Source organism: Myxocyprinus asiaticus, chromosome 39, assembly GCF_019703515.2.
Source record: "Myxocyprinus asiaticus isolate MX2 ecotype Aquarium Trade chromosome 39, UBuf_Myxa_2, whole genome shotgun sequence".
In the NCBI taxonomy this organism is placed as follows: domain Eukaryota; kingdom Metazoa; phylum Chordata; class Actinopteri; order Cypriniformes; family Catostomidae; genus Myxocyprinus; species Myxocyprinus asiaticus.
In genome coordinates, this window is record NC_059382.1 from 22,627,208 (window position 1) to 22,655,035 (window position 27,828).

At 37.8% G+C, this 27,828-nt stretch overlaps 1 protein-coding gene across 3 annotated transcripts in view; it reads left to right on the top strand.

Annotated features, from left to right (window-relative positions):
* LOC127429971 (rho GTPase-activating protein 32-like) overlaps positions 1-27,828 on the top strand; it is a 69,869-nt gene that overhangs the window by 810 nt on the left and 41,231 nt on the right. For 2 of the 3 annotated variants that reach the window (XM_051679374.1, XM_051679375.1), the window contains exons 2-6: positions 7,541-7,654; positions 12,410-12,497; positions 12,593-12,687; positions 13,025-13,109; positions 26,046-26,132. In XM_051679374.1, the coding sequence (XP_051535334.1) occupies positions 7,541-7,654; positions 12,410-12,497; positions 12,593-12,687; positions 13,025-13,109; positions 26,046-26,132 (469 nt within the window). Of the gene's footprint in view, positions 1-7,540; positions 7,655-12,409; positions 12,498-12,592; positions 12,688-13,024; positions 13,110-22,566; positions 22,616-26,045; positions 26,133-27,828 lie in introns of those variants that run through there. The other variant, XM_051679376.1, reaches the window with a different exon arrangement.

Below are 27,828 nucleotides of genomic sequence, written 5' to 3' on the forward strand. Positions count from 1 at the left end.
GAAAAGGTGTTTAATACAGTTCCGCTTCCAGATTTAAAACGTGCTTACATTATTGAGTGATTGTTCGCTGTCAACATGAATAAAAGAAAAAACCTGACATATATAGATAGGTTTATAAAGAAGAATTTGCTAGACTTGAGGAGGCAGCAAATCAATGTGTAATCCATGAAATGTACCCAGGGTATGATCATTTTTCATTTAGCATGGAAAGAACCTGGTAACACAAACAGGTGTGTAAGACAGCATTTCTGTTTTACAGCGTTTTTCTTGGACGTAGTGGAGTGGATGCAACCTTACATAAATCTGTCACACTGATTTAAGATGCACGTGCAGTGTCGCTGTATATCTGTGGATGGTAATTGACGGCGTTGTATTTTATCCAGCTCCTCTGGTCTCTAAATAGAGAACCCATCTGAAACATTTCTCTTGTTGAATACATTGTATACGATACTGTACAGGTAGACTTGCCCCCATTTGGCTTGTAATGGACAAATGTCTAAGAGGGCTCATTTGCAGGAAGTGTCATATCAGCTCTTTGATTGCCTGTATTCAGTTATTGTACATACTTCTTATGGTGCTTTGTGAAACTTTATTTCCTTTTTCTGTTGATTGAACAGTACTAACCTCACAGAACCGAGAAAGTTCCTCTAATTTCCTTAATCTGTTCTTTTTCAGATAAAGTGCATCTTTTTGTTCTTTATTCTTTGCTGTTCATATTAACCAGTACTGAAACTTAGAATGTAATGCTGCATTATGCACTAATTTATGACTGTTTTAACATTAAACCTCATACTTAGAGATAGTGCTTACTGGAAGCATATTTCAGACTGCATTATTGTGCTTTTTAACTGCTTTTAAATTTATGTTGTATATTGTTTACAGATTATATTATCTGAAGATGTGTTCTGGGCAAACATTTTTCATCCTTAAATGCAATGCATAAGAGACTGTTCTCATGTGAAGAAGAAAAAAATCATAAAATTATTTATTTTATTATTATTATTTCTGATTTATTTGATTGAAAGACTTGATTGGAGGCATCTTTGTTAAGTAATCTGATTTATTTCAGGTATTATTCTCAAACAGTATGGTGCTGTACCAAAGCCTTATGTAAAATATTATTACGAAGTATTATTTGATTCTTCTGCCACTGCTAACGGAATTCTCCAGACAAAACTGATTATGAGTATGGCGCAGCGTGCCTCTATCTTTTCGTCCTTGATTAATGCTCCAAAGTGTTTTTCACTGACATTCGGTGTCTGCACATGCTCTGATGTTAAGATATGGTGCCTGGTGTGTCTTCTTGCTGCTAGGAGTAAATGTTAATGGTGTTTCGTATCTGTACAACCAACATCTGAAGTGTGACATTGACCTCCTGAGTAACTCGGTTGGACACTTTGATTCAGCATCTTTATATTAAAAGGGAACAACCCTGCAGTAAGCAATGGCATTTTTAGATAATAAAGACCAAGCCCATTGTTTTCATATTTTGTTTTTATTCTATTTTTTATTTTACTTGTATTAATAATTTCTCAGAGACCCCAATCAAAAAGAATATGCTACTCTGACAAATGAACTGTCCCCGACAGATCAATACAAGACCTGGGAATGATAAATATGGAGTGCTACATTTGTCTGTGTGCTGTCTTTAACAGCCCAAATTAAGTCTGTATAGTGGAGCCGTTCAAATTGCATTGTTTACATCACCAGATGCCCAGATATGCACATTTCGGCAAGCTCTATTAGGTTGACATTTTCCAACGCTTTGGTCCATGTAATAACCCCGTAAAACTTTTTGTATTTTGATATAATAAAAAAAAATATATATATATAAGAGTGTGTTTATTTCTGTACGAGTGATCTTTTGACCGTAAGTACCGGCACTGGCCACTAGAGGCCACTATTGCATAATTTCAAATCAAGAGGTGCACGTCAAGAGAAACGCGCACAGGACCTTTCTCACCAAACGCTTTTTTGCGTTCGTCTGCACTGATTATCAATAGTTTTTCTATGTAAACATGGGCTAGACAGTAATCTTTGACCAACAGTCTCGCTGTTTATTTATTTATGTAATTTGTAAGTGTCTCACGCTGGAGCGCCGCGTTTACCTGCAGACCGGAGATCTCCAAATGGGGGCGGAATCTCCATGAGAGGGTGGGGTTACTTTAGAAATGGGCTGTGCCAACTCCAAAATGGTGCGTCATTTCCACCCACGGTTATGTACTTCTCTTTTTTTAGACGCCGTGTCAGGTTAAAAAGCACTTCTACTGTTAAAAACGCGTCTCGTTACGCTGCGTCTAGCTTTCTTTTCTTTCTTTCTTTTTTCTTTAGAGTGATTGTTATATTTGTCACGATTGGCTGCTGGCCTGAAGGATTGGGGGATCCTGGGCGATCCAGGTGCAAAGTTATTAACCAATACGACTCTCTCACACACGCCCATTTCCCTACAGTGAGTGACTAACATAGATAAGCGCATATTATAACACACTCCTGGTTCGAGTCTCGTGGCCAACGCCGCATTGGCCAGATAATGTGGCAATTATAGTGATGGCGATGATGGTCCTACTCAGTTTTGGTGAAGTCCAAATCCACCTTGCTTGTGGCCACGCCTCTATTCACGCCCCACAAACACACGCACTGGGTTTATCAGGTGATGCAGGAGAAAGAACTTTACCTGTGTCCTGCCAACAGAACATGCTCACAGAGCTCGCATGTTCACATGATAAAAGTTGCCTTTGTTTGTCACTATTTTTATCCACATCTATAATAACGGATATATTCTAGTGGGATAAAGCAATTCATTTTCTGGATTTAGACTTATTTTGGGGAGTAACGCTGTAAGGCTGCAACAATCAAAGATAGGTGAGTAATTCATATTGTTCTTTCCGCTTTTTTTGCTGGCCATTTAAGGTGATTCCGAACTTGAGAATATTATAAACTGGACAAATCTGAAGGAAGCATATACTGCATGATTAAGATTTACACTTTCTTTGCCCAAAGAGCAAACATTACATCATCTTTTTGTTGTGCTCTAATCTGTACCTTTATTATAAATTACTTAAATGCTGCAGTTTCATGAATTTCCCATAGGTTGTGGACAAACACTTTCAATTACTTAGAGCTAGTTTACGTCTCCAGAGTCATTAGAGATAAAGACATCTGTTAAAGAGTGAGGACTCTGACCGGAAGTGCTGAAGTCACATGCTGTTGCCCATGACAATAAAGAGCTCATTAGATTAAATTTAAGGTCCACTTCTTAAACACACGAAACCCATCAATGTACTTAGAATAATATTTTCTGTCAGTGAACCCAAGGCCATGGGAACGGATTTTAAACGGGGTGCTTTAGGGTTGGCCCCTGCTGCGGAAATAACAAAAATACCCCTTAACATTTTCGTCATTACTTACGTTAATGAGATTAACACAAATTAACACATATGACGGTTTGACAGCACTTAACACGGGGTGCTGTATCACCCCCAGCACCCCTACTTCCTGCGGCTATGAATAAACCCTCTTCCACAAACATTCACCTTCATACAGTATATACTCAATGCAATCTGACTGACTGATTCCTGGAGGATTTCAAGACAATCTGTCACTTAGCAACCACATCAATGTCCAACAGCTTCCACAGAATCCAATGCACAAGTTGTATGCCAACTGTATAAAAGATGAGACATATCCGAAGCAACATTATGTTGTATTATTAAATCATGTTTAGCATATATTTTAGCCATGTTTAGCTGTATGGTACCTACTTTCCACGAACAGGGTACAAAATAGGGCCTGAAACTCTTTAAAGTGGTCATGACATGAGGAATTACATTTTCCTTGATCTTTTCACATGTAGAAATGTCACTGTATAATAAAACATTCTGTAAGTTTCAGAACTCAAAACTTCCAACTTACTGCAAAAATAACAATTGTTGAAACCAAGCTGCCAAAACGACTCATTCTCTGCTTCATTGTGATGTCACAATGTAGTATACATTTGCATCCGAATGCCTCCACGACAACACATCAAAGCCTACTTTATCTTATCGCTTCCATTGCCCCACCCCATTGCAGTGAGCAGCAAGATGAAAATGAGATAGCAGATCATTCAAGAGCAGAGAGCCAATTATAAAAGTGGGTGTTTACACTCAAGTCTTAAAGGAGAAGCAACCTACTGTAACCCCCCCTCACCCTCTTCTTTTTCAGCAAATGGTCAGTGCAGATGTTTTCTCAAGATGTTTGTTTTTTTATTCTTAATATTAGGTTTTATCTGTGTGGTTTCATTGTTGTCTAGCCATGAACATTAAATAAACAAACAATAAATCGACAACATTTATACAATTATAGCCTACAAAAATAGTCTATCAAACATATCTAATAGTTTTCTCAAAAGAAAAATATGAAAAAAAAAAAAACACAACACGATTTGTTCCTCTAATCTAATGCTTTAAAAATAGAAATGGGACACCAAAGTGTTTAAAGCTAGATTCCTAATTTTTAAATACTCTTTTAATGTAAACATAAAGTTATCAGAAGAATTACATCACAATAATTGTTTGAAATTCTTCAAAATAAATACAGTAAACCCATGTAAATGAGTTCAGATTAGAGGTAGACCGATATATCGGTTTAACCGATTAATCATTGCCGATAGTTGCTTTTTGGAACTAGTGGTTATCGGCAAAAACCTATGCTGAGAGTTGCCTATAGTTTTTTTTTTTTTTTTTGCGACTATATGGAGATGTGCCCCCGTCATCACATACATCGTTTCCCAAACTTAATATCTTTTGAATAATAATAAAAACCTAATCTGGTGAATTATTTATATATATATATATATATATATATAGGGTATATACACCAATCAGCCACAACATTAAAACCACTAATATTGTGTAGGTACCCTTCGTGCCGCCAAAACAGCGCCAACCCGCATGCTATTCTTCTCACCACAATTGTACAGAGCGGTTATCTGAGTTACCATAGACTTTGACAATTCGAACCAGTCTGGCCTTTCTCTGTTGAACTCTCTCATCAACAAGGTATTTCACTGAACTGCTGCTCACTGTTTTTTTTTTTTTTTTTTTTGCACCATTCTGAGAAAATTCTAGAGACTGTTGTGTGTGAAAATCCCAGGAGATCAGCAGTTACAGAAATACTTAAACCAGCCCATCTGGCACCAACAATCATGCCACGGTCAAAATCGCTGAAATCACATTTTTCCCCAATTCTGATGGTTGATGTGAACAAGCTCCTGACCCGTATCATATTTTATGCACTGCACTGCTGCCACACGATTGGCTGATTAGATAATCACATGGATGATTGTTGGTGCCAGACGGGCTGGTTTGAATATTTCTGTAACTGCTGATCTCCTGGGATTTTCACGCACAACAGTCTTTAGAATTTACTCAGAATGGTGCCAAAAACAAAAAACATCCAGTGAGCAGCAGTTCTGCAGATGGAAACACTTTGTTGATGAGAGAGGTCAACAGAGAATGGCCAGACTGGTTCGAACTGACAAGTCTACGATAACTCAGATAAACCCTCTGTACAATTGTGGTGAGAAGAATATCATCTCAGAATGCTATTCTGAGATGCGGGTTGGCGCTGTTTTAGCGGCACGAGGGGGACCTAAACAATATTAGGCAGGTGGTTTTAATGTTGTGGCGGATCGGTGTATACACATACACACACACACACACACACACACACACACACAAACTTGTTTTTATATCACTGTGGGGACTCTCCATAGACTTCCATGCATTTTTTTGGATTTTATACAGATCGAATGAAAATTTCTATCCCCTATCCCTACCCCTAAACCTAACCCTCACAGAAACCTTTTTGAATTTTACATTTTCAAAAAACATCATTTAGTATGTTTTATAAGCCATTTCCCTTGTGGGGACCGCTGGCTAGACCCCACAAGGTAGGTGATCTCAGGTTTTACTATCCTTGTGAGGACATTTGGTCCCCACAGTGTAGTATAAACAAGCACACACACACACACAAAATCCTTAATCTGGTGAATATACTGTAAAGGCTATAAAAATCTTAATTTGGTAAACACTTAAATATAGAGTATTGTACCAGAGCCAAGTCTCCAAAATTTCACAATAAGAATCCCGAAATAAGTAAGTGTATTTTGGGCTTGTTCGTAGTCCGGCATTATGCTCCAATTATTTTTGGTTTTGGTTTTTTCTCTCTTCTTCTTATTGGAATTTTGGTTGCACAAATAACTGCATCTTTTAGTTTATATATTTTGGACTCCTGTAGCCTCTATCTGTGCCGTCATAGTAATGAAAGGCTAAGACATTTTTTTCAACATTCTATAAATCGATTTTTAAAACTTTTGCTTGATTAATTAAGTTATCTGCATTTTCCACCACCTTCAGTTACCGGTATAGGCAAAATCCACCATCATTGACCTCTAGTTCAGATTAATCACCGGACCCAGTGTATTTATGATCTCAAGGTGAAGTTAACCCCTCTCAGGTACCTGCATGCATGTATGGGGCTGTCACTTCTTAGTCAACATCAAAATCCCCTCTGTCAGCACTTTTGAGAGTAGGGCTGCAGCTTGAGGGTAATATTTTGTCAAATTCATATAATTTCACAGAAAAAAAACTGTATTCACATCTACAGTATCTGACATTCAAGACATATCAGGGCAGAATTCTTCATGTGAAAGTTTTTTATAAAAGAAACCTCTTGTCCAGTTTTGATGTCTATTATCAGGTTTCCCTCTTTGAGGCAGTTAAACTGTGGCAATGAGGGTGTGGTCCAATATTTCAGAGTTCCCTTTGTTTATACTTCACACTTGAATTATTAATGACTTAGGGTATGCTTGGTATTGCTAGTCTTATGTAAGTATTGTATTCATCATGATCATGCACCATTGGGGTTGTTTAAACATTCAGTGAGTGCTTTGGCACACACTTCCATTGATCTTTCAGTTCATTTGTATGGCAAGGTTTACAGTCACCCTTTAGCCAACTGAATTTAGCTTGAATTCAGTAATGCCAGCTTTATTGATTTAGTAGTGATATTGTAGTGTTAAATATTCTTATTAACCCACATTCACAAATGTAACTTTGCATATGCAAGGAGAAGTAGAGGTAAAAGTAAGATGCCTAATTATAATTTAGAAAGCAGAATATCTCATATCAACTGAAATTTTAGAAAGCATTTGTAGAGCACAGACACTGACACAATTGCCCATGTTAGAGAGGTCATTCATGGCTAAATTCATTCATGTTAGAGAGGTCATACTTTAGCTAATATAATTTACATGGTTTATATATTGGCAATTCACCAACATTTCTGATAAATATTTTTAGACCTTGATAAATTTGCTTTAACATAAACATTTGCCATGCAGAAAATTAAATGTGGCCAAAAAAATAAATATCTTGTCATACCATGTCACACGTGCATACCACAGCTCAGAGTGTCAACAGGCCTTTATACTTTGCCAAGGTTGGAGGTTCATCTTAAAGTGAAGTCTGCTTTCCTTCCTCCCTCCCTCCTCTCACAGAGAGGCAGCTGTTGCAGTGACTATCATGGAGGCGTGCAGTGGGACTGCAGCAGCGACACACGGCATAGCTCCAGCACCCCTGACAGACACATGCAGTCATGATCCCTACGAAGGGTGAGTAGCAGCCTGCTTACTTTGCCTCTCGCTTCCAGCAGCACCTTTTTATTTGCTTTGACTGCAGCTGCGATGCGGGATTATGATAAGTTATGCCGTATAGTGTGTGTCTGTGTGTGTGTGTGTCTCTTTTACAAGGTTAGGTGAGGCATTTTCCCAACAACTGACTGAATTGCTGCATAATCAAGGCATAGTGCATGTACACCGTGATGGTTTTGCAAGCACAAGCATTTTTGAATGTCATGTGATCGCTCACCTTATTCTATTTCTGAGGCCGCAGATTTCAGCAGCGCTGCATGCAGTAGATGTGAATTTGTCTCCTAAGGAGTAGATTATAGTGGTGATTTGTGTGCAACTGGTGCCCTACAGAGATGATAACAAAGGCACTAGAGTCATCAATGAACTGTAATGGGTTTTACCACCCTTAACTGAAGCAGGCACAGTTAACTGTAATTTGTTATTTGGAATTCCCTATCCTGCCCTTTATGTACCATTATGTTGGATGTGTGACTTTTAAAGGTGCAATGTTTATTTCTGTGCCACTAGTGCCACAAAATGAAAATAATGACTGTTTTCATACAGGTTTCCCAAAAACTCTCACCATCTTGCTCCAAAATCATGTCATTAGTGGAGCCATACAGTACCTAGTTCACCCAAAATGTAAAATTCTGTTGTCGTTTAGTCACCCATATGTCATTCCAAACCAGTATGACTTTTTTCTCAGTGGCACACAAGCAAGCTAAAGGGGACTGAGGCTGTAAGTTCCTAAAATTCTGCTTAATACCTACTCTTTTGTTCTATGTATGAAAGAAAGAAGTATGGGTTTAGAACAACATTAAATGATGGTGAGTAAATGATGAAGAAGAATTTTTGGTGAGAATAAAGCATAATATAAAATAGAAAATATTAAAATAAAATTATTCAATACAAGTACATACCTTAGACCATTTAAAAATAGCATAGATGGATTTTAGCCAGTAATAGGGTTATGTTTAATGATATGGAAATGTAAAAACAAACAGTATGTTAACTTTTGAAACAACTGTTTGTATTGTCTAAATGCTTTCCTTGTCTGCTGCCACAATATATGTAATTGATGTGAGGTATTTTAATTATTTGCATTATAATATTTATTAAATATTATTATATTTATAACTATTTAAATTTATATGTACTAAATTATCTTTATTTGGGTGCCTTTCTCAGTAAATATTGATATGCGATTTAATTGCCATGAATTTGATTAATCATGTTATTAATTTGATGGATTTTTTTATTGATTTACAGATATAATATAATATAATATTTGGAATTCATTAATCTGTCTTTTACATTAAGTACCTTTATGTTACATCTTAAAATTGGAGTAAATGTTTACTTCTTTCTTCCATGGACTAGACACTATCGTTCTATCCTAAGTTAGTCTATTTTCAGGTTGGAAGGGGTAATGTGTGATGTTCTTAAAAAAAAAAAAAAAAGAAAAGAGAAAAACACTGACTTTGTCTTGTGTCTGCTGAATGAATCGCCTAAATTCTGGCCATTCATTCCAGCTTTTATTCCCATTCCAAAAGGCCTCTCAATCCTTAAAGCTGTTCTAGCTCACCTTTCTTTACTCCAAGAGCACCTCATATTTCAAGGTACGATTTAGCCCTTTTCTTTGTTACTTGGGTGGTTTCGTTGTGACTGACTGACTGTCTGACTGATTGACTCGATAGCCTTGTTCACCACAAAACACACAATAATCTTCTGTCTTGCACTGCTGATCACATCTTCTACAAAGTCCCCTTGTTTCGGCCCCCTTGGCCATGTTCTGATCTGTAGGGTGAACTTGTTAATGCTCTGGAGGTTATCTGAAGTAGGTGGAGAGTTTTTAAATGAAGAAGATATGAAATGAAAGGTGAGCATTTACCTTGAGAAATTAGTGTTTCGAAATGAATGAAACATTTAGTATAATAGTATAATTATAATTTAGTATAATACACACTACTTATGTGTGTGTGTGTATGCATGTGTGCATGTGTGTGTCTGTACGTATGTGTATAATTCATTTTTATTTTTTATTATTATCTATGTCTTGCTGCTGATTTTGTATTGTTTTTGTATTGTTGTACACTGGAAGCTCCTGTCACCAAGACAAATTCCTTGTATGTGTAAGCATACTTTGCAATAAAGCTGATTCTGATAATTCATTATAACTGGGTTGTTATCAGAGATCTGACAGAGAAGGAAGTGTTCCTGCTTGTGGCTTTTATAAGTGCTGTTGGCTAACAGAGACCCTGGTTTGAATGAGTCATGTCCCGATCCCTTTCCCCCTCTTTCACCATCATTTTCCTGTCTGTCTTTTATAGAGTGCAACAGTCTGGTTCTGTAAGTAAAAATTCCATCCATTTTCTCCTTCAAGGCGAATTGATTTGTAACTATTTTTAATGAGTTTGTAACAAAGTTAGATTGTTAAGTGATGATATATGCTTTTGTAGAAGCCATCAGTCCATGTTATTTCACGTTCATTTAAGAAATGGTCATCCCTGCCTTCTTCGACCTGGGAGGAGACAGGAGGGGAAAAACAACAACAACAACAAAAACAGGCAAGGGAAAGGCCGACACATAGCGACAGTGAGAGAGAGAGAGGAGAGAGAGAAAAAGAAACTCACTCATTGGTTCTCTGATGCGCCGTCGCGTGGTCCTCGATCACTCCTCCACCCTCTCAGGTGGATGACAGCCGTTCCTCCCCGGGCGGACCAGAGTCAAACCTCCGACCCCCAGTGGACCGAACGCCCCTCCGCATTTCTGGCGTCACGTGGTGACACTCATCCGCCCATGGCAGCGGCCCTTCTACTCCAGGCGGTCGGGGAGTCGATTCCCTCCTCCCCTCGCGGACGGCAGTCTTCCCTCGACCCCTCCGCATTTCTGGTGGCCGGCAGGGCACTCCTCCGCCCCTGGCAGCAGCTCCATTGCTCCAGGCGTTCGGGGAGTCCAGTCCCTCCTCACCTTGCGGATGGTGGCTGTTCCCCGTGCACGGGCGTTCGGGGTACTCCGTCCCACGGCGGATGGCAGCAGTGCTTCCCTGGGTGGATGGCAGTGTCGAGGACTCTACAACTGGCATCCCTCCTCCCTTCCAGGTTTCGGCACCAGTGTAAATTGGTTATAAGGAAAGGAGGAGGCGAGAACCGGCTTGACAATATAAATAAGAGTTTAATACTAAACTTAAACAAAAACACACACATACAGGGCAGCTGCCTGTAGTTCTCTCTCTCTCTCGAACGCCGCCTCCGGTCGCCTTTATCCCTTGCTCGCCTCATCAGGCCGATTGTGGTCCGGGTGTGCATCATTCTGGCCCGGCCCCGCCCTCCTCCGCACTACATATGGGTATGTCACATTCAAGTGCTTTGCTATCGAAAAGAACAGGAAACATTGAGGACACCAGGTTCAGACTGCGTTTTTCTTGGTGAACTCTTATTTTGACACCGTGATACTTATTACTCAGGCAGCTTGCTGATGATAATGGTATTTTGAGCAAATACATGCTATTTTCACAGTGTACAACATGCATCAAATAGTTGCTGATATACATAAATTAATATGACCGAAACGGCAAGCATTAACAATTAGCTGTATTTAAAAAACTAATAAAACCTATCATTCAACAGAAACCATAATTTCCTCCACCATGTTGAAAGTTTACATCTTCTCCCAATTAGGAAACTTGGGTATCAGAATGATCTGAGTTTCCCACTCGTAAGTACAACTTGATGGGTTGTTCATGTGCAACTTCATAGTGGGAACATTTACAATAAATCCGATAGTGTGAAGGCAGCATAAGAATACAGTCCTGTACCTTTGTCTTTTTGTCCAGTGTTTCAAATACTTTTTTGCTTCAATTCAAAGTTTGGAATGTTGTATTTCACCTCATAGCTGGTTGACTTGGTTCATGGATTACAACTCCTTTATTAAAGATTTAATCTCTATGGAAAAACATAATGAGAAAAATACTTCAAGAACCAATACTGCTGAAAGTGGGTGGGCACCGTTGCACTCTATTGTTCTCTAAAGACTAAAATGACCAAAAGTAACAAAGGGCAAAGTGTTATTGATTGCAAGAATATTTTAGCTACTATACATCCTAAATATCTTTTATAAACAGTCTAAAGAATTCATATAAGGTCCAGATCCCCCAAGAATAAATCTGATTTTGTTATTTTCCTTTACTCACATTTACCTGTATCCTAGAAGCTAACAAACACACTGAAAATACATTTGGACTGGCATGTGCTTTGTTGAGCTGCTTTACTCTTGTGTTATTGACACAGCCTTGCCTTGGTGGACCTGTAGTTGATCGTTTGGTTATTGCCTCACACACTGGTCATGAGTTCAGCGTAATGAATGGTGCCTCTCAACTTGGTTAGATTATTGCCTGCATGTCTTTCTTAATTTGGGAGTCAGACCTGTTAGGAACATGAACTGGGTCAACAGGAGGTCAATTTGTCTATCCTTTGTCACATTAACACAAATTGTTATAATGTCAGAACAGTTTTAATAGGTCATACAAGTTTGGAACGACATCAGGGTGAGTTGATGATTACAGAATTTTCATTTTGGGTGAACAATCCCTTTTAGAGCCTAGCTCAGGAATTTCAGTGGAACTTTTGCCAGTGTGATAATGATGTGATATGTGATGCTATAACATAATGCAGAGGTATGCATAATAGGGCAGAAGCTTATTTCAGTATAACCCTCTCTGATTCTCATTTCTCTAAGACCCCACCTAGAGGAGGATGACAGGGAGGAAGACAAGAGCTTCCAGCCAGCACAGACTGCCGGCTGGGAGGATGCTATTGCTGTTATGGTGTGTCTGTGCCCTGACTTACCATAGATCACGCTTCATGTGGTCAGAGTGTTGTGTAATCGTCTGTTTGTGTGTGTGTGCATTTGTACATGCAGGCACAGGGTGCATCGGTGGTCCCTGATCTGCCAGCCGAGTCCTCTCTGCGCTCATGTGCCAGCACAGCCAGTGTGAAGGTCAAGAACATCAAAAAGTAAGTGCTTGTATGTTAAAGGGTTAATTAACTTAAAATTCTTCCATCATTTACTCACCCTTTTATTGTTTCAGTCCCTTATGACTTTCTTTTTTTTTTACATGGAGCACAAAAAGATGTTAGGCAGTATGTTAGTCTTAGTCAATCTCTTTTCAATAATATGAAAGCAATCGGTGAATGAGGCTTTTGTGTTCCCTGAAATAAAGAGAGTCATATGGGTTTAGAACAACATTAGGGTACATGATGACAGAATTTTCATTTCTGGGTGAACTATCCCTTTAAAGGGAAGGTCTCAGACATACAGAGCAGAATACTGATAAGCTGTTTTGTTTTGCAGACTTTCCCTTACCAAAGGCCATTTTCCCAGACTGGCAGAATGTGCTCACTTCCACTATGACAATGTTGACTTCGGCTCTGTTCAGGTGAGGGTTGTACTGTGAGTGAAGTCCCGCTGAAGACCATGATCCCCCATGTTTGAAAGGAATATGTTGATTAGGCTCTTGGCTGTGGTCTTGGTTTGGCTAGTTGCATATTATCAATCATGTTGAAATTAAGGCTTGGTTTATGTTACAAAAAATCCACATTGGGCCTTGTAAGGTTAATTGCTACCCTATCTTTAAACTGTGAAAAACATTGTTCATTACTTTAGAGTGAAAGCTATGTCTGTTAACCGTTTGCGAATGACTGTTAGTAAAATTTGTTTAAGGGACTATACTCTACACTTTTAATAATATTCTATTTTAATACTACTTTTTTTAAATGTTTCCCTAAAGTCCAATTATAATGTTAGTCAAGGTTACTTGCACCAAAAACAGTGGCGAAATACTTTTTAGTACTATTTTTCTTTTTATTCCAAATACGTTTAAGTTTTACATTACCATATTCTACCCTTCCTGATACTTACCAATACGTCTATTTTTGCTACTGTTCCTTTAAGACTTCTTTGTTATGACTGGCTAACCTCTTCATATGTAAATGCAACTGGAGGAGTTCACAATGCCATTCATCAGAACAGGCCAAGTTGCTGAAAACTGAATATGCATTAATATTTAAATGTGGGCGGTCATATGTTAAAGGAATATTCCAGGTTCAATACAAGTTAAGCTCAATTGACAGCATTTGTGGCATAATGTTGATACCACAAAAAATAATTTCGACTCGTCCCTCCTTTTTCTTAAAAAAAAAAAAAAAAAAAAAAAAGAAGCAAAAATCTAAGTTTCAGTGAGGTGCTTACAATGGAAGTGAATGGGGCCAGTTTTGGGAGGGTTTAAAATGTGTAGCTTTTAGTTTTATAAAAGCACTTATATGAATCCTTCTGTTTTTTGTTTTTTTGTGGATTTTTTCCCCTTTTTCTCCCAATTTGGAATGCCCAATTCCCGATGCGCTCTAAGTCCTCGTGGTCGCATAGTGATTCGCCTCAGTCCGGGTGGCGGAGGACGAATCCCAGTTGCCTCCGCGTCTGAGACAGTCAACCCGCGCATCTTATCACGTGGCTTGTTGAGCGCGTTGCCACGGAGACATAGCGCGTGTGGAGGCTTCACGCCATTCACCGCGGCAACCACGCTCAATTCACCATGCGCCCCACCGAGAACAAACCACATTATAGCGACCATGAGGAGGTTACCCCATGTGACTCTAGCCTCCCTAGCAACCGCGCCAATTTGGTTGCTTAGGAGACCTGGCTGGAGTCACTCAGCACGCCCTGGGATTCGAACTAGCGAACTAGCGAACTCCAGGGGTGGTAGTATGAATCCTTCTGTTAAAACTTGTGTGTTATTTGAGCCGTACAGTTTGTTTTTACAGTCGTTTTAGGGTTTAAGGCGTTGCATTATGTCAACGAAATTGTAAAATTGGTCATAACTTTACACAGAAAAGGTTAGTAAGCGATTTTAACACACTAAAATCATGTTAGCACATTGTTTACATATTGTGGCTATACTTTTGAAACAGTGAGTATTTAACGTTTACTGATTGGCTCCATAGACTTCCATTGTAAGTGCCTCACTATGTTTCCATCCAAGAAAAAACAATTTAATTGATGTGAAAAACCATAATATCGCAAAATGTATGAATAAAGCCATGTTTCCATCCCATGAGTTCAAAAGAACAAAACTATCACTTCCATATATGTAAATTGTAGCCACTGTGACTAAAGAACTTGTCTCTCATGTCTGGGAGTGACAATGTGTCTGGGAGAACTGTGTGTGCGTTCCTCCATCCTTATGACTTTACCGTGCGGATCTATAAGATATTTTTCAAGTGTCAATAAAACGGCTCTTCGGCACAGTTCAAGTTTTTATTTGCTCCATAAACTCTCTGCAGGCTTTGGATTTTCTAGACACTGTTATTTCAGGATGGAGATTTTAGGTGAGATGATTGGTCCGCTGGTTAGTCCCGTTATGAACTAATTATTCAGTCACATTGACTTTTTTTATGCACATCTTGGATTCCTAATAAATTCAATTGGAGTTTATTCAGTAAATGTTTTCCGTCATAGTTTATGCACATTTCTTCGTAAAGAATGAATAATGTATCCTCCTCAAGTGAGTGTATATGATTTTGATGCACGCTTTGGAGATTTTATTCACATCTTAGTATTTACATCCAGCAATTTGTATGCGATATCCCATAATGTGCATAAAAATATGTGGATGGAAACACAGTAACCCAGATCATTGATTTTTCAAAGAAAAGGAGGAACCAGTTGAAATATTTTTTTTTTTAGCAATCAACATCATTCTACAAATGCTGTCAATTGAGTTTAGCTTGAATTGAAACTGGAAAATTCCTTTAATGTGCTTATGGTTGTGATATCATAAGCATGAGCTTTTTTGCAGCTTAGTTTCCATAGATGTGCTGGGTAGACTTGGGAGGGGGCTTTGCTTTGTGAATATTAGAGGATACAGTATCCAGAGTTCCTGTGGATCCTTAAAGTCTTAAAATGTCTTAAATTCAGTTTTCCAAAATTTAAGGTCATAAAAAGTCTTAAATATCTTAAATGATACAACAAAAGTCTTAATTATCATTTAAAGTGGTCTTAAATTTGGGGGCGGAAAGACAGGAATTTCGAAATGACCTAATGTAATTATCAAACTTCAAAAGAATACGATCTAATTAAATAAATACATGTGCTGCGTCCTTCAGAGTGAAAACATGGCACTGTTGTATTTTCTCCAAGCACGCAGGGGCTTGTGAGTGTCTCTAGCTGTTGCAGAGCAGTTTGCAATCAGTAGGCCAGGGCTCTCCAACTACTTTCTTGTGGGGGCCAAATTATCCAGATGAAAACTTGGCGGGGGCCAAAGGTTTTTCCGTATACATCTTAGCTAGCACTTTCATCAAAAGTAACATGTTACTTAAAAACACCCATAATGCTTTGCATTTATTCATATTAGAATAGTCACAGGGTATAATGTATATTGAATTATAATTGTTTATGGTCTGGCCATAAATTCCGTCATAATATCTGGCTGAAGAACAAACATGACTTTTACTCTTAACTAACAAATAATTTTGATAAACTTTTTAATTTGAAATAATAATAATAATAATAATAATAATAATAATAATAATAATCATTTTAACATGTTAGGGCTATTGTTTACAAATTATAAAAACTGAGGAACATCATTTAGATCTGCTAAAGCCCTCTCACAATACCAAGCCACATATGAAAACAATGGTCAGATAGAAATTTCATGTTTACTTAATGCATTTTAATTTTCTTTTTGGAAATAAATAGATAAAATGTCTATTCTTCCATTTTTCTCTATAAAGTATCATCCTTTTCAGTGAAGGAAAAAACTAGTCCTGCAAATATTGTGAATTTGCACACAATAGCCAGGCCAGGAGCCAGATATTTGTGCAGATAATCATTGGGAATAGAAGAACAAACTAAGTTGATTCTGTTCATGATTGAGAGGGCTGACTCACATCTGTGTATAGAATCAAATATAATCAGGATATTTGCAGGTTCAGTTTCACGTTATCACTTTTTTTTATGAGCCCTACAGACCCTGAACAGACATATTGGAAATGTATGAAAAGTGATTATTAATGATCAGCTGTTGATGTTGATCTAGTGTTGATTAAATATAACAAAGATTACTTTTAATTGTTTATATTAATACATTGTATATTATTGTAGGTGTGCACATTTTATTTCCATTTTTGAATGAGCAGCTGGAAGCAGTGAAGCACAAACATTTAATATTAAGAGTCCCCGATGTATTTCAGCCTTTAAAGTTAAAAGATCTGTGCTATGAATGTTGATGTTTCTGAAGGCTTGTCCTCTCCATTACCTCCTCACTATTGTTGCTTTAAAAGATTATGTCCACATCCCAGTAGGACAATACTTCATCATTGAAGACGTATCAGATAGCAACAAGTTCAAGCCACAGTGCCAATACAAAGGCCTTTTGTCTGTCCGGTGTGCACTCATTTGATCAAATCTAATTCTATACAAATATTAGGGCTGTTGTTTAACACGTTCATTTGGTGCAATTTATTATAATAAAAATAGCTTGTTAAAAGAAATAACGCAATTAATCATGCCCCCTGACGCATACGTGAATTCTGTAATAAAAGTAAGTATTTTCCTATCATACGAGCAATTCAAGCTTAAAGTACATTTGTTTTCATGAGCCGTGTCAATAGGTGGCAGCGCACCTCAAACTTCACAAGCAGCACAGCCACAGAATGAGAACCGCTCTTTGAAGAGGAAGCACAACAGGTTGGCGAAGCATAACAGAATACAGGAATCTCTAGACGCTATTTTCAAAGTTTCCACTACTTTTAACTTGACACAGCATTCTAAAAATGTGGTGTTTATGATGCAGAATACCAGTGAGACACTCCAAACGTATCGTCTGCGGCACGCACATGTAGAGCGACAATTAAAAATAGCACAGATGGAACGCAAGAATGCACACTGAGAACTAGACATATTGACGAACTCAATGCAAAAAACCTGTCAACTGTTGGCTTGTTCAGTGATATGAGAATAAAACAAACATTATATTGAGTTCTTAAGCCATTTTTGTATTGTCTAATTAATGCTTTGTTCATCTGCCACAATAATGCAATTTATTTCAAACCGAATTTCAATCCGTATTATATATTTATTATAGGCCCTTCATATTATATTTGTAAATATTTGAATTATGCATTATTTATAAGAATTCTTTATTTGGGGCCTTTCTCAGGAAATAATGATGTATGCGATTTCATACTGAAAAATTAAATGTATTATTAAAAACTACACTCATAGCAGTTATATGCATTTCTTTGAATTTCATTCTATTTTAATTCGACTTAATTCGATTGTAAAACTTGCTTAAATGGTCACTCAGACCGAATGCATTTTTGCGCTAGAAAAAGCTAGATGCAGTGCATTGATTAGAGCAGAACACAGGTGTCTATATACATGTTTTTAACAGTTCTGTTTAACTTGATGCGCTACGCAAGACACACACACACAAAAAAAAAACCAAAAAAAAAAAAAACCAGTGAGACATGGTGCAGTTGTCAAAATGTCAGTCTAACACACGTTTACATTGAAAAACAATTGGAAAATTAGCGAGGATGGATGCAAAAATTAATTCTGTGTGAACTGCCCCTAAGTGGATCCACGTTCGACTGGTTGGGAAACACTACTCTAATGTATTGACATTCATACAGTTTTAAGTGTGGTTTTGGGGCCATTGTAGAAAAATTTCTCTTTGTTTAGTCTGTGTTGAATTCTAGAATACAGTTAACCTTCACTGTGTGGAGTCTTCATGCAGTCCTTTGTTGCATTCCCGAAGGTGCTGTGAATGTTCCACATTCCTCGGCTCAGGTTTACAGAGGAGCCTTCGGAATCCCTGCCTGTACCCTACAAGTGTAGAGAGAACTAGAGATAGAGATGGAGGAGGAGGAACGGGCCAAATGCAGGGATGCATTAATGAGCTTTTCCTAATCTGAGACCAGTTGCACTTCTGGTCACCTCCATCTCCATATGAGCAGCTGTTTGGGACATTGATTAACTTGCTATCTCCTCCGATATAAATCCTCCCAGACAGAGAGTAGGGCCACCACGCTCACCACAATTTTATTAGAATAGATCTAAATCCTGCAGGTTTTGGCAGGTTCCATAAACACTGCTGACCTGTAAGTTTGTTGGGCCAGGGTGTGAGGGATTTTCTGGGTGAGCAACATAAAGATTTTGTAATGTATCAGCGCATTAATAAGGCCTGTTTCACACTGCACGTAAAAACCATGCATATACATACATATATATATATATATATATATATATATATATATATATATATATATATATATATATATATATATATATATATATATATATATATATATATATATATATATATATATATATATATATATATATAGATATATATATAGATATATATATAGATATATATATATATATAGATATATATATAGATATATATATATATATATATATATATATATATATATATATATATATATATATATATATAGATATATATATATATAGATATATATAGATATATATATCTATATATATATATATATATATATATATCTATATATGTATGTATATGTTTTTTTTTTTTTGCATAACAAAATTCCATCAAATTGAATTATAATTTTTAACAAAATTAAATCAATGAAACATCAGATATTTAATTTATTTTATTTTGTTAAAGATTACTCAATTTAATTTGATGGGATTTTGATATAAAATTGAAAAACATCTTAAAATGAAAATCTTAAAATTATTTTTTTGAGTGTATTTATTTTAGTACCTGTATTAACAGGTTACTGTATTCATACTGTGAATTTGGATGGAACTCAGCAGAAATTTTGAAAATACACTATAAACTTAATGCAAGTTGGCTTGATGCAAGTTAAACATGTAGTGACTGACACAAACAGCACTTTCTATTCAGTAAATCTGACTGATTCCAGATGATTTAAGCAGTTTATAACTACACTTTGTGGTTTGGGTTCTATTTTTTTGTAAATACCATTTTGATGTAAATGTGATATGTAAATAAGATTTCATGACAATCAAGTTTGTAATAACTATCGATGGCCAACACCTGATGAAAATTGTATAATTTATGGCCATTATTAAAATAAATAATCAATGTAGTATCCCCCCAAAAAACACTTTATTTTCTGTATAGAGCTGCAGCTTTGTAATGCTACAGAAACACTTGTAAGTGTGAAAGCACAACGTGAGCCTACTGTTGCAGTTAGACTGTGCTTCGCTTACTGCTTATGCGTGCAGTGTGAAACGGACCTAATGCATCAAGTCAGCATTACCGTAAAATTTGTAGAATGGTTTTTGAATGAATCGAGATCCTGGGTCAGCATTATGAAGCAGGTCATTGCTGGATTATATGATTTGTCTGAAGTTGGACCTGATTAATTTCTGATCTTCTAGGCTTTCGTCTCATCTCAAAGGTGCACAATAAGCCTGCCGTTCATCTTTGCACGTAAAGTAAATTGCAGATCATGTGATTGGATTGCTGAGAAACCTCATGTAATTTATGGCACTGTAGCTCTTGCCAGCAAGGACAGAGAAGGAGAAAGGGCAACACATGATCACTGGTTTACTCTTTCTAGCTTTTATGTAACTTGAGGAATTTCCTTGTGGATTATTGCTACCTCTGTCCAAAAAAGCTTATGCTGCAGTTTATTACACAAGTGGAATTTTAATCCTTGGATTGTATGGAATAAACCATAAATTAAGTCCCGGTGTGGCCGTTGACCTTTTCACCCACAGTTTCATCACAAGCCTATACAGTAGATCCAAATAACTGTACAGACCAACTGCTGCAAATTCTGAAGAAATGCACTTATGTCTTTTATTTGTTAACTACTGTAAGTTTTAACTTGTTTGTTGGACATGTTCTGTGCTTTTCAAAGGTTCAACCAAAGAAAATCCTTTAGCATTCTTTTCAAGGGGGAATTTTCCAAACCAGAGGTTTAGACAGGGCCTGTCATGGGAAGGTTATAGAGGTCTGAGTGGAGAGTTTGCATGGCAGCATTCAGGTTTTAAAGACCGCATGAAATCAAAATTGAAGTTTTGTTTAGTTTTCTTTAGCAGATATATTCATTTAAAATGTAAATTCTTTCTTTACCAGGAAAATGGGCCAAAAATATATCATCTTGCACCCAGAAGCCTATTCAAATATTTACCCCTCTTGAATAAGAGCATTTACCACACCAACTAGCAGTAATAAGTACTGTAGCAAATTATGATTTACTAGTGTGTCAAATGCTGCCTTCATGTCCTCCTGGGAAGTTTTCACTAATGAATTCAGAAATCATAATTACAACATGCAAAGTGATTTTGGCAATCTCATATTTATTTCTCCCTTTTTCACTTCCAAACAGAGACACAAATCTTTTTAGCGCTAGTGCACCAAAATGAAAAAAATGTGTTGTGAATAACTTATCCATGAATTTTTTTCATTCTTGTGCTGCCATAAGTCATGACAGCCTCTGAATAATTTTGAAGTGTTATGACAGAAATAAATTGGTAGGTTTGGTCTTGATGGACTAGATCTGTTTACGCTGCTGCTGCAGAGCAAATATTAAGACTTGCTACTGCTAGAACATATACAGACTTGCTGTGTTTGGCATGTAAGACATGCTACTGCTGCTGCACAATTAGACATACATAAGACATGTTACATCTAGCATATAGGACATTCTGCTGCTGCTGCACAATTAGACATTCATACAATCCCCCTGATCTAGACAAGTGATGCTGGGGAGGAGGAGGGTTTTAGAGAGAAAACTCTTGTAGCACGGTGCAGTGATTACAGCTTATCTGCAAACAGCTGAGACAATTTAATGTGAGACAAAGAGCGAGTACACAAGTTGATTGACTAACAGATAACATGTCAAAGGACCTATCAGCTTGCACCATGTAAAGTTTCATAACTGCTTACATTTTTTTTTTTTTGTTGAACCTCAATTGGCTATTTGTCATCAACAGTACACAAACTGTGTTCAAACTGAATTGCACAGTTAACATTTAGAATTACTTATGATCAATACCACATTGCTTCCGCCACGATTATTTGTTATTTCACAACAGAATCCTAAGTTTCCCTACTGGTGGTTATGACATTGTGTTGGTATTTATATCGTAAATACTATTATTCTATGCCTTGATATGTCCCAGTCAATCTTCCTGTTACAATAAGAAATGCGTCAACACAGGAAAGAAAATTGTGTTCATCAAACAATTTCATGGAGTCTTTCCATGTCAGTGAAATAAGGTTTAGCAGGTGCGAGGCTGATGTTGCAGAAAGTAGCTGGAAATTAAACGTTTCAAGGGATGTCCAACTACAAACCATTCCAGCGTTGACATTAAAAGGACTTGGGATGCTCCTATACATACCTCCTTGCACAAACATCACAAGAGCTTGCTTCAATGTTGCCCTGTGTGTTACCTTTCCCTGAACTGTTCTCTGATCAGTCCTTCACAGTGTCTGAGAATGCAGCTTCACTCTGCACAGACTCAGTAGGAGGGCTGTCATCCAGCACAGGGAGGGGCTAAGAGAGGGGTGGGGGGATCCATTTCTATATTTGTCCTCTTGTTCCTTTATAATTAAACACAGTAGCATGCACATCCATCCACTGCAGGATATGGATGCAGCAAAAAAGATGCGTTTCAGACAGGAAACAAAGATGCTAGCATTTTGTTTCTGCAGTGCAATGCCGATCTTCATCCTGCTCAAATCCGCCTGTTTGTTTTTGATGAGCTGGGCAGACTGAGCACAGGCTGCTGATCTGTAGGGGCGTGTGCATCTGCATACAGAGAGGCTGAATAAGGAAAGTCTCAGGTGTAAGATCGTAGGGAAATCTCAGGTGCTGTGCATCAGAATGGGACAGGGCAGAAGAGGAGGTAGACAGCATATCAGTAAGTATGCATTCAGTTTCGTTAAGAAATGGGGGCAAGATTGAAATAATAATCCATCTAATAAATAATCTACCTTGTGGAAATAGATGTTCTTGCAGTTTGCCATATTTTTGTGTTATGTGTTACATAAGATGTTCAATGCTTACACTGTACTTGTTTTTAGAGGTGTTATTGACAGAACTGTAAATGTAACACTACACACTATCACAATATTAATCAGTTTCTGTGTGTTTTGTAACATTCTTTATAAGCCACTGTTAACTAAAAGAGCTTCAGTGGAAAGGTCTAAATGGTTTTATTGCTGCAAATGCTTTTTTCTGTTTTATAAAAATTGTTTAAGGGATAGTTCACCCAAAAATGAAAATTATGTTATCATTACTCACCCTCGTGTTGTTCTAAACCTGTATGACTTTTTTTCTGTTGAGCACAAAAGTAGATGTTGAGAAGAATGTTAGGGGCTGACTGCCTCTGTCACCATTCACTTCATTGCATCTTTTTCCATTCTTTGAAAGTGAATGGTGACTGAGGCTGTCACTCATTTACTTTCTGCCTTACATCAAATTTGTGCTGCATGGAAGAAAGTCATGCGGGTTTGGAAAGACACGAGGGTGAGTAAATGTCCATTTTTTTTTTTATTATCGGGTGAACTATCCCTTGAATTTGTTTTTTAGCTTTTCGTGTTTTTTGCATAATGGTTAATGTTTAACACAATCTTTGTTATTGTTTTGATGTTGTGCTTTTAAGTATTATTAATATACAGTAACTGTAAAATAAATGTGACAGACTAACATTAATATTAAAGAAGACATTATTTTCTATGCATTCATTTGTGTTTTGTAATCAGTATTGGTTGAAGTGTGGCCTTCCAATTCAAGTACAGTAGATGCATTAGGATGTAAAAAGATGTGCATTAATGTACATTATTTTAATGGCATTCCAGTCGATATTTTGTGATTGATGGTGACAGATCCACAAATCAGGTGTTTACACTGCAGTTTGCGTATTAAAGTACTGAACTGCATTGAAGTAGGTCATTAAGCCTTGTGTAAGTTTATGTTCGATTTAGACAAATAATCAATGCTTTCATTTGTTTAATGCACGTTTGATGTGGCTTAGTGTTGGATAAGCGTTTTCTATCAATTAAAATTCTTTGATGTGATGTGGAGGGCTGGTGTGTGTTTGTGTTTTGAATGATGCATGGGGAGTCTGCATTGCTAAGATAATGCAGAGAGGTAAATTACAGCAGACACTACAAAGACAGCACTTTCTCTGTGTGGAGTTTGCAGAAGCATGACTTATTGGTTCATAAAATATTTAAACGAACCCTTACTCACTATCACCTTTTGGGAATGAGGTTTAGACCACCTTTGCATGGACAAAGTAGATGTTGTGGTCGTTTATAGAGGACAATCACCACATAAAGTATTGTGTTCAGCTTGGAGTTGTTTAAACTTTGGAGGAGAACACTTGAAGCCTAACCCAAAGTCGTTCTAGCAAGTCTGTCCACTGTTGGCCATCTTTGGAACGCCCTCCGGAGGATATTTCCAGTCATGCCAGTGCAGCTCCTATCTATTTGAATGGGGGAACACAGACATCTCAAAAACAGTTGGTCAAGATTACGGTCAAAGAACATATTTCAAATCAGATTTTTTTTTTTTTTATAATATTGGAATCATAAACTGTGCTTCTTTACTTCATATTAAGGTAAAACATGCAATTTTTCCAGCTTGCATAGCTAATGCGAATGCACGTTAGTGAGCTGATTGACAGGCGATATCTGTATCTCAAAAGTGATTGGCTCTTACTGTAAGGCAGGACTTCCTTTCTACATCTGTTGACCATTGGGCGTTCAGAGCTCCTTGGTTGGGTGTTCCAATTTCTCCCATTCATTTAAATAGAAGTGGCCCATCTCTGCTAAATATTCTCTGCCTAACCTTGCTGAAAAATAAAGAAGAAAACAAAACAAAAAATTGCTTGAACCAGATAGTTTGTTGGTTTTTGCTTGTTTCCCAGCCTGGTCAGGCAGTCTTGTTGGCTGGTTTTAAAGAGGTTTTTTAGCATGTTTGAGCTGGTTATGCTGGCAGACCAGCTGGCTGTCAAGCTAATCCAGCTGAGTACCAGCTGGGCCAAAACCATGTTTTGGGAATATTCTTTTTAAAGGAACAGTTCGCCCAAAAATGAAAATTCTCTCATCATTTACTCACCCTTAAGCTATCCCAGATGTGTGTGAGTTTTTTCTTCAGCAGAACACAAATTAAGATTTTTTGAAGAATTTCTCAGCTGTTTTGGTCCATACAATGCAAGTGAATGGGTGCCAAAATGTTGATGCTCCAAAAATCACTCAAGTCAGCATAAAGTAATCCATATGATGCCAGTGGTTGCATCAATGTCTCCAGAAGCGATTTGTCATGTGTTGGTGAGAAACAAATCAATATTTAAGTCAATTTTTACAACAAATTTGCCCTGTTTAGTCAGGCTGCACTTTCACTTTCATAGTCTTCTTGTGTTTTTTGGTGATTCACATGCTTCATTCATATGCCCCCTACTGGGCAGGGAGAAGAGTCATGTGAATAACTTATATGCTGTCTTTATGTGATTTCTGGAGTGTCAACATTTTGGCACCCATTCTCTTGTATTGTATAGACCTGCAGAGCTGAAATATTTTTCTAAAAATCTTAATTTGTGTTCTGCAGAAGAAAGAAAGTCATACAAATCTGGGATGGCACGAGGTGTAAATGATGAGAGAATTTTCATCTTTAGGTGAACTATCCCTTTAAGTTCTGGTGAAGTTTTAATGGATTTTTGATTCTAGAAATGTTCTGACACTATTGAATGTACCCTGTTGCCCCTTTCAGGATTTGTGTTTAACGGTGTATTTACTTTGCTTACATGTTGTCTGTTTTTCTGCCATATGTGAAGATCTCTCACTGTCCGTATCACTCATCATGACCTGTTGTATGTGCAGCCTTAAAAATTCATCATCATGCTAGAGATGTTGTTAGGCCAGCAAAATTATGTTTCCTAAACAGTTCTCCAGTCTATATATATATATATATATATATATAATAAACACACACACACACACACACACATATATATATATACTATATCCTTAGGCACAGGAGAATTGGTGCTGTTTTAAACGCAAAGGGTTGTTGTCACAGCAAATATTTGTTTCGTTTTTAGATGTTTACTGCAGTTTGTATGAAGTTAATTGATAAATGAAAAACATTCATGGCACTATTTTTGAAAACACTTTTGCTTTACATAATTCTTCACAGGTGTCTAAAACCTTTGCTCAGTACTTATACACAGTATATGTATAGATTGTATATATAGTTGTTACTTATAAACTAAATATATGTTATATATAAACTTATAATGTTAAGTTTGAAAATTCTCTCTCTCTCTCTAACCCCCCCCCCCCCAGCTGTGTTTTGCTGAGGATCAGAAGGACCTCGCACACAATGGCCTGGACTCAAAGGAGTGTGTGTATCTGGTCCAGATCTGTTGCCAGGTGAATTCGTACCTCACAGAGAAAATGAAAGAAAGATAAAAACCCTTGTAGCCCTGTCTGTGTGTGTTAAACCAAAATGGAAAAAAAATATATCGTCCCTGCGTCACTGATTTGTTATGGCAACAGAGCAAAAGCTTAGCCTTGCTGCCATGCTTGGGGAAAAAAAAGGGGGAAGTTGTAAAAAGACCTTAAAAGGGATCAGATCAAAAAGGCAGGCCAACCGCATGCAGTATGGTCAGAAATTTATTGTTTCATGGAATGCATCTGGGTTTTAAGAAGAAGCACTATATTTCAGAGCAGATTACAGTGTGAGGGCAAGATGAAGACACAGTCGAAACCGGTCCGAATCTAGAAATGTAACATTAGGGGCGGTTGCGCAAGTGTGTCTTCCGTGCGCACAAGTGTTTCTGATGGTGTTGCGTGAGTGTTTCTCCAGAGCACTCGCGTTAGGGTTGTGTTTGGCACCTTGACACCAAGCACTTCACCTCAGGAGGGGAGGCATAGGGATAATTTTGCCCACCCCAGCACCCCCCTATACCTGAGTCGAAAATGTGAATACTGGTGGCTTCTATGTTAAAACAAAGAGCTGGTTTGTGCACTGTAAGGGAATTATACTTTGTTCCACACATTGCTCAAGGAATTCTAAAAATATGAATCCAAAGCATGTGTGTGTGTGTGTGTGTGTGTGTGTGTGTGTGTGTGTGTGTATAAATGAAAAAAAAAATTGTGTGTGTGTGTGTATGAGAGCTTGAAGGATTTGGAGAAACCCTGCTCTGCTGGCAGTGAAACATTCCTCTTCACTCAGGCAAATCACATTGTTTTCCTGGTATAAGAAATACACTGATTAGCCACAACATTAAAACCACTGACAGGTGTTGTGCAGTGGTTAGTACCTACCAAAAGTTGTTCAAGGAAGGACAACCAGTGAACTGAAGACAGGATCATAGGTGCCCAAGGGTCAGTGATACGTGTGGGGAGTAAAGGCTAGCCCGTCTGGTCCGATCCCACAGAAGAGCTACTGTAGCACAAATAGTTGAAAAACTTAATGCTGGCCATGATAGAAAGGTGTCAGAACACAGTGTATCACAGCTTGCTGCGTATGGGACTGCGTAGCCGCAGACCGGTCAGCGTGCCCATGCTGACCCCTGTCCACCGCTGAAAGCACTTACAATGGGCACTTGAGCTTCAGAACTGGGCCATGGAGCAGTGGAAGAAGGTGGCCTGGTCTGATGAATCACGTTTTCTTTTAGATCATGTGGATGGCCAGGTGCATGTGCATTGTTTACCTGGGGAAGAGATGGCAGCAGGATGCACCATGGGAAGAAGGCAGACCGGCGGAGGCAGTGTGATACTCTGGGCAATGTTCTGCTGGGAAACCTTGGGTCCTGGCATTCATGTGGATGTTACTTTGACAAGTACCACTTACCTAAAGATTGCTGCAGACCACGTGCATCCCTTCATGGCAACGGTATTCCCTCTTTCAGCAGGATAATGCACCCTACCACACTGCAAAAATATTTCAGGAATGGTTTGAGGAACATGACAAAGAGTTCAAGGTGTTGACTTGGCTTCCAAATTCCCCAGATCTCAATCCAATTGAGCATCTTTGGGATGTGCTGGACCAACAAGTCCGATCCATGGAGGCCCCAACTCGCAACTTACAGGATTTAAAGGATCTGCTGCTAACATCTTGGTG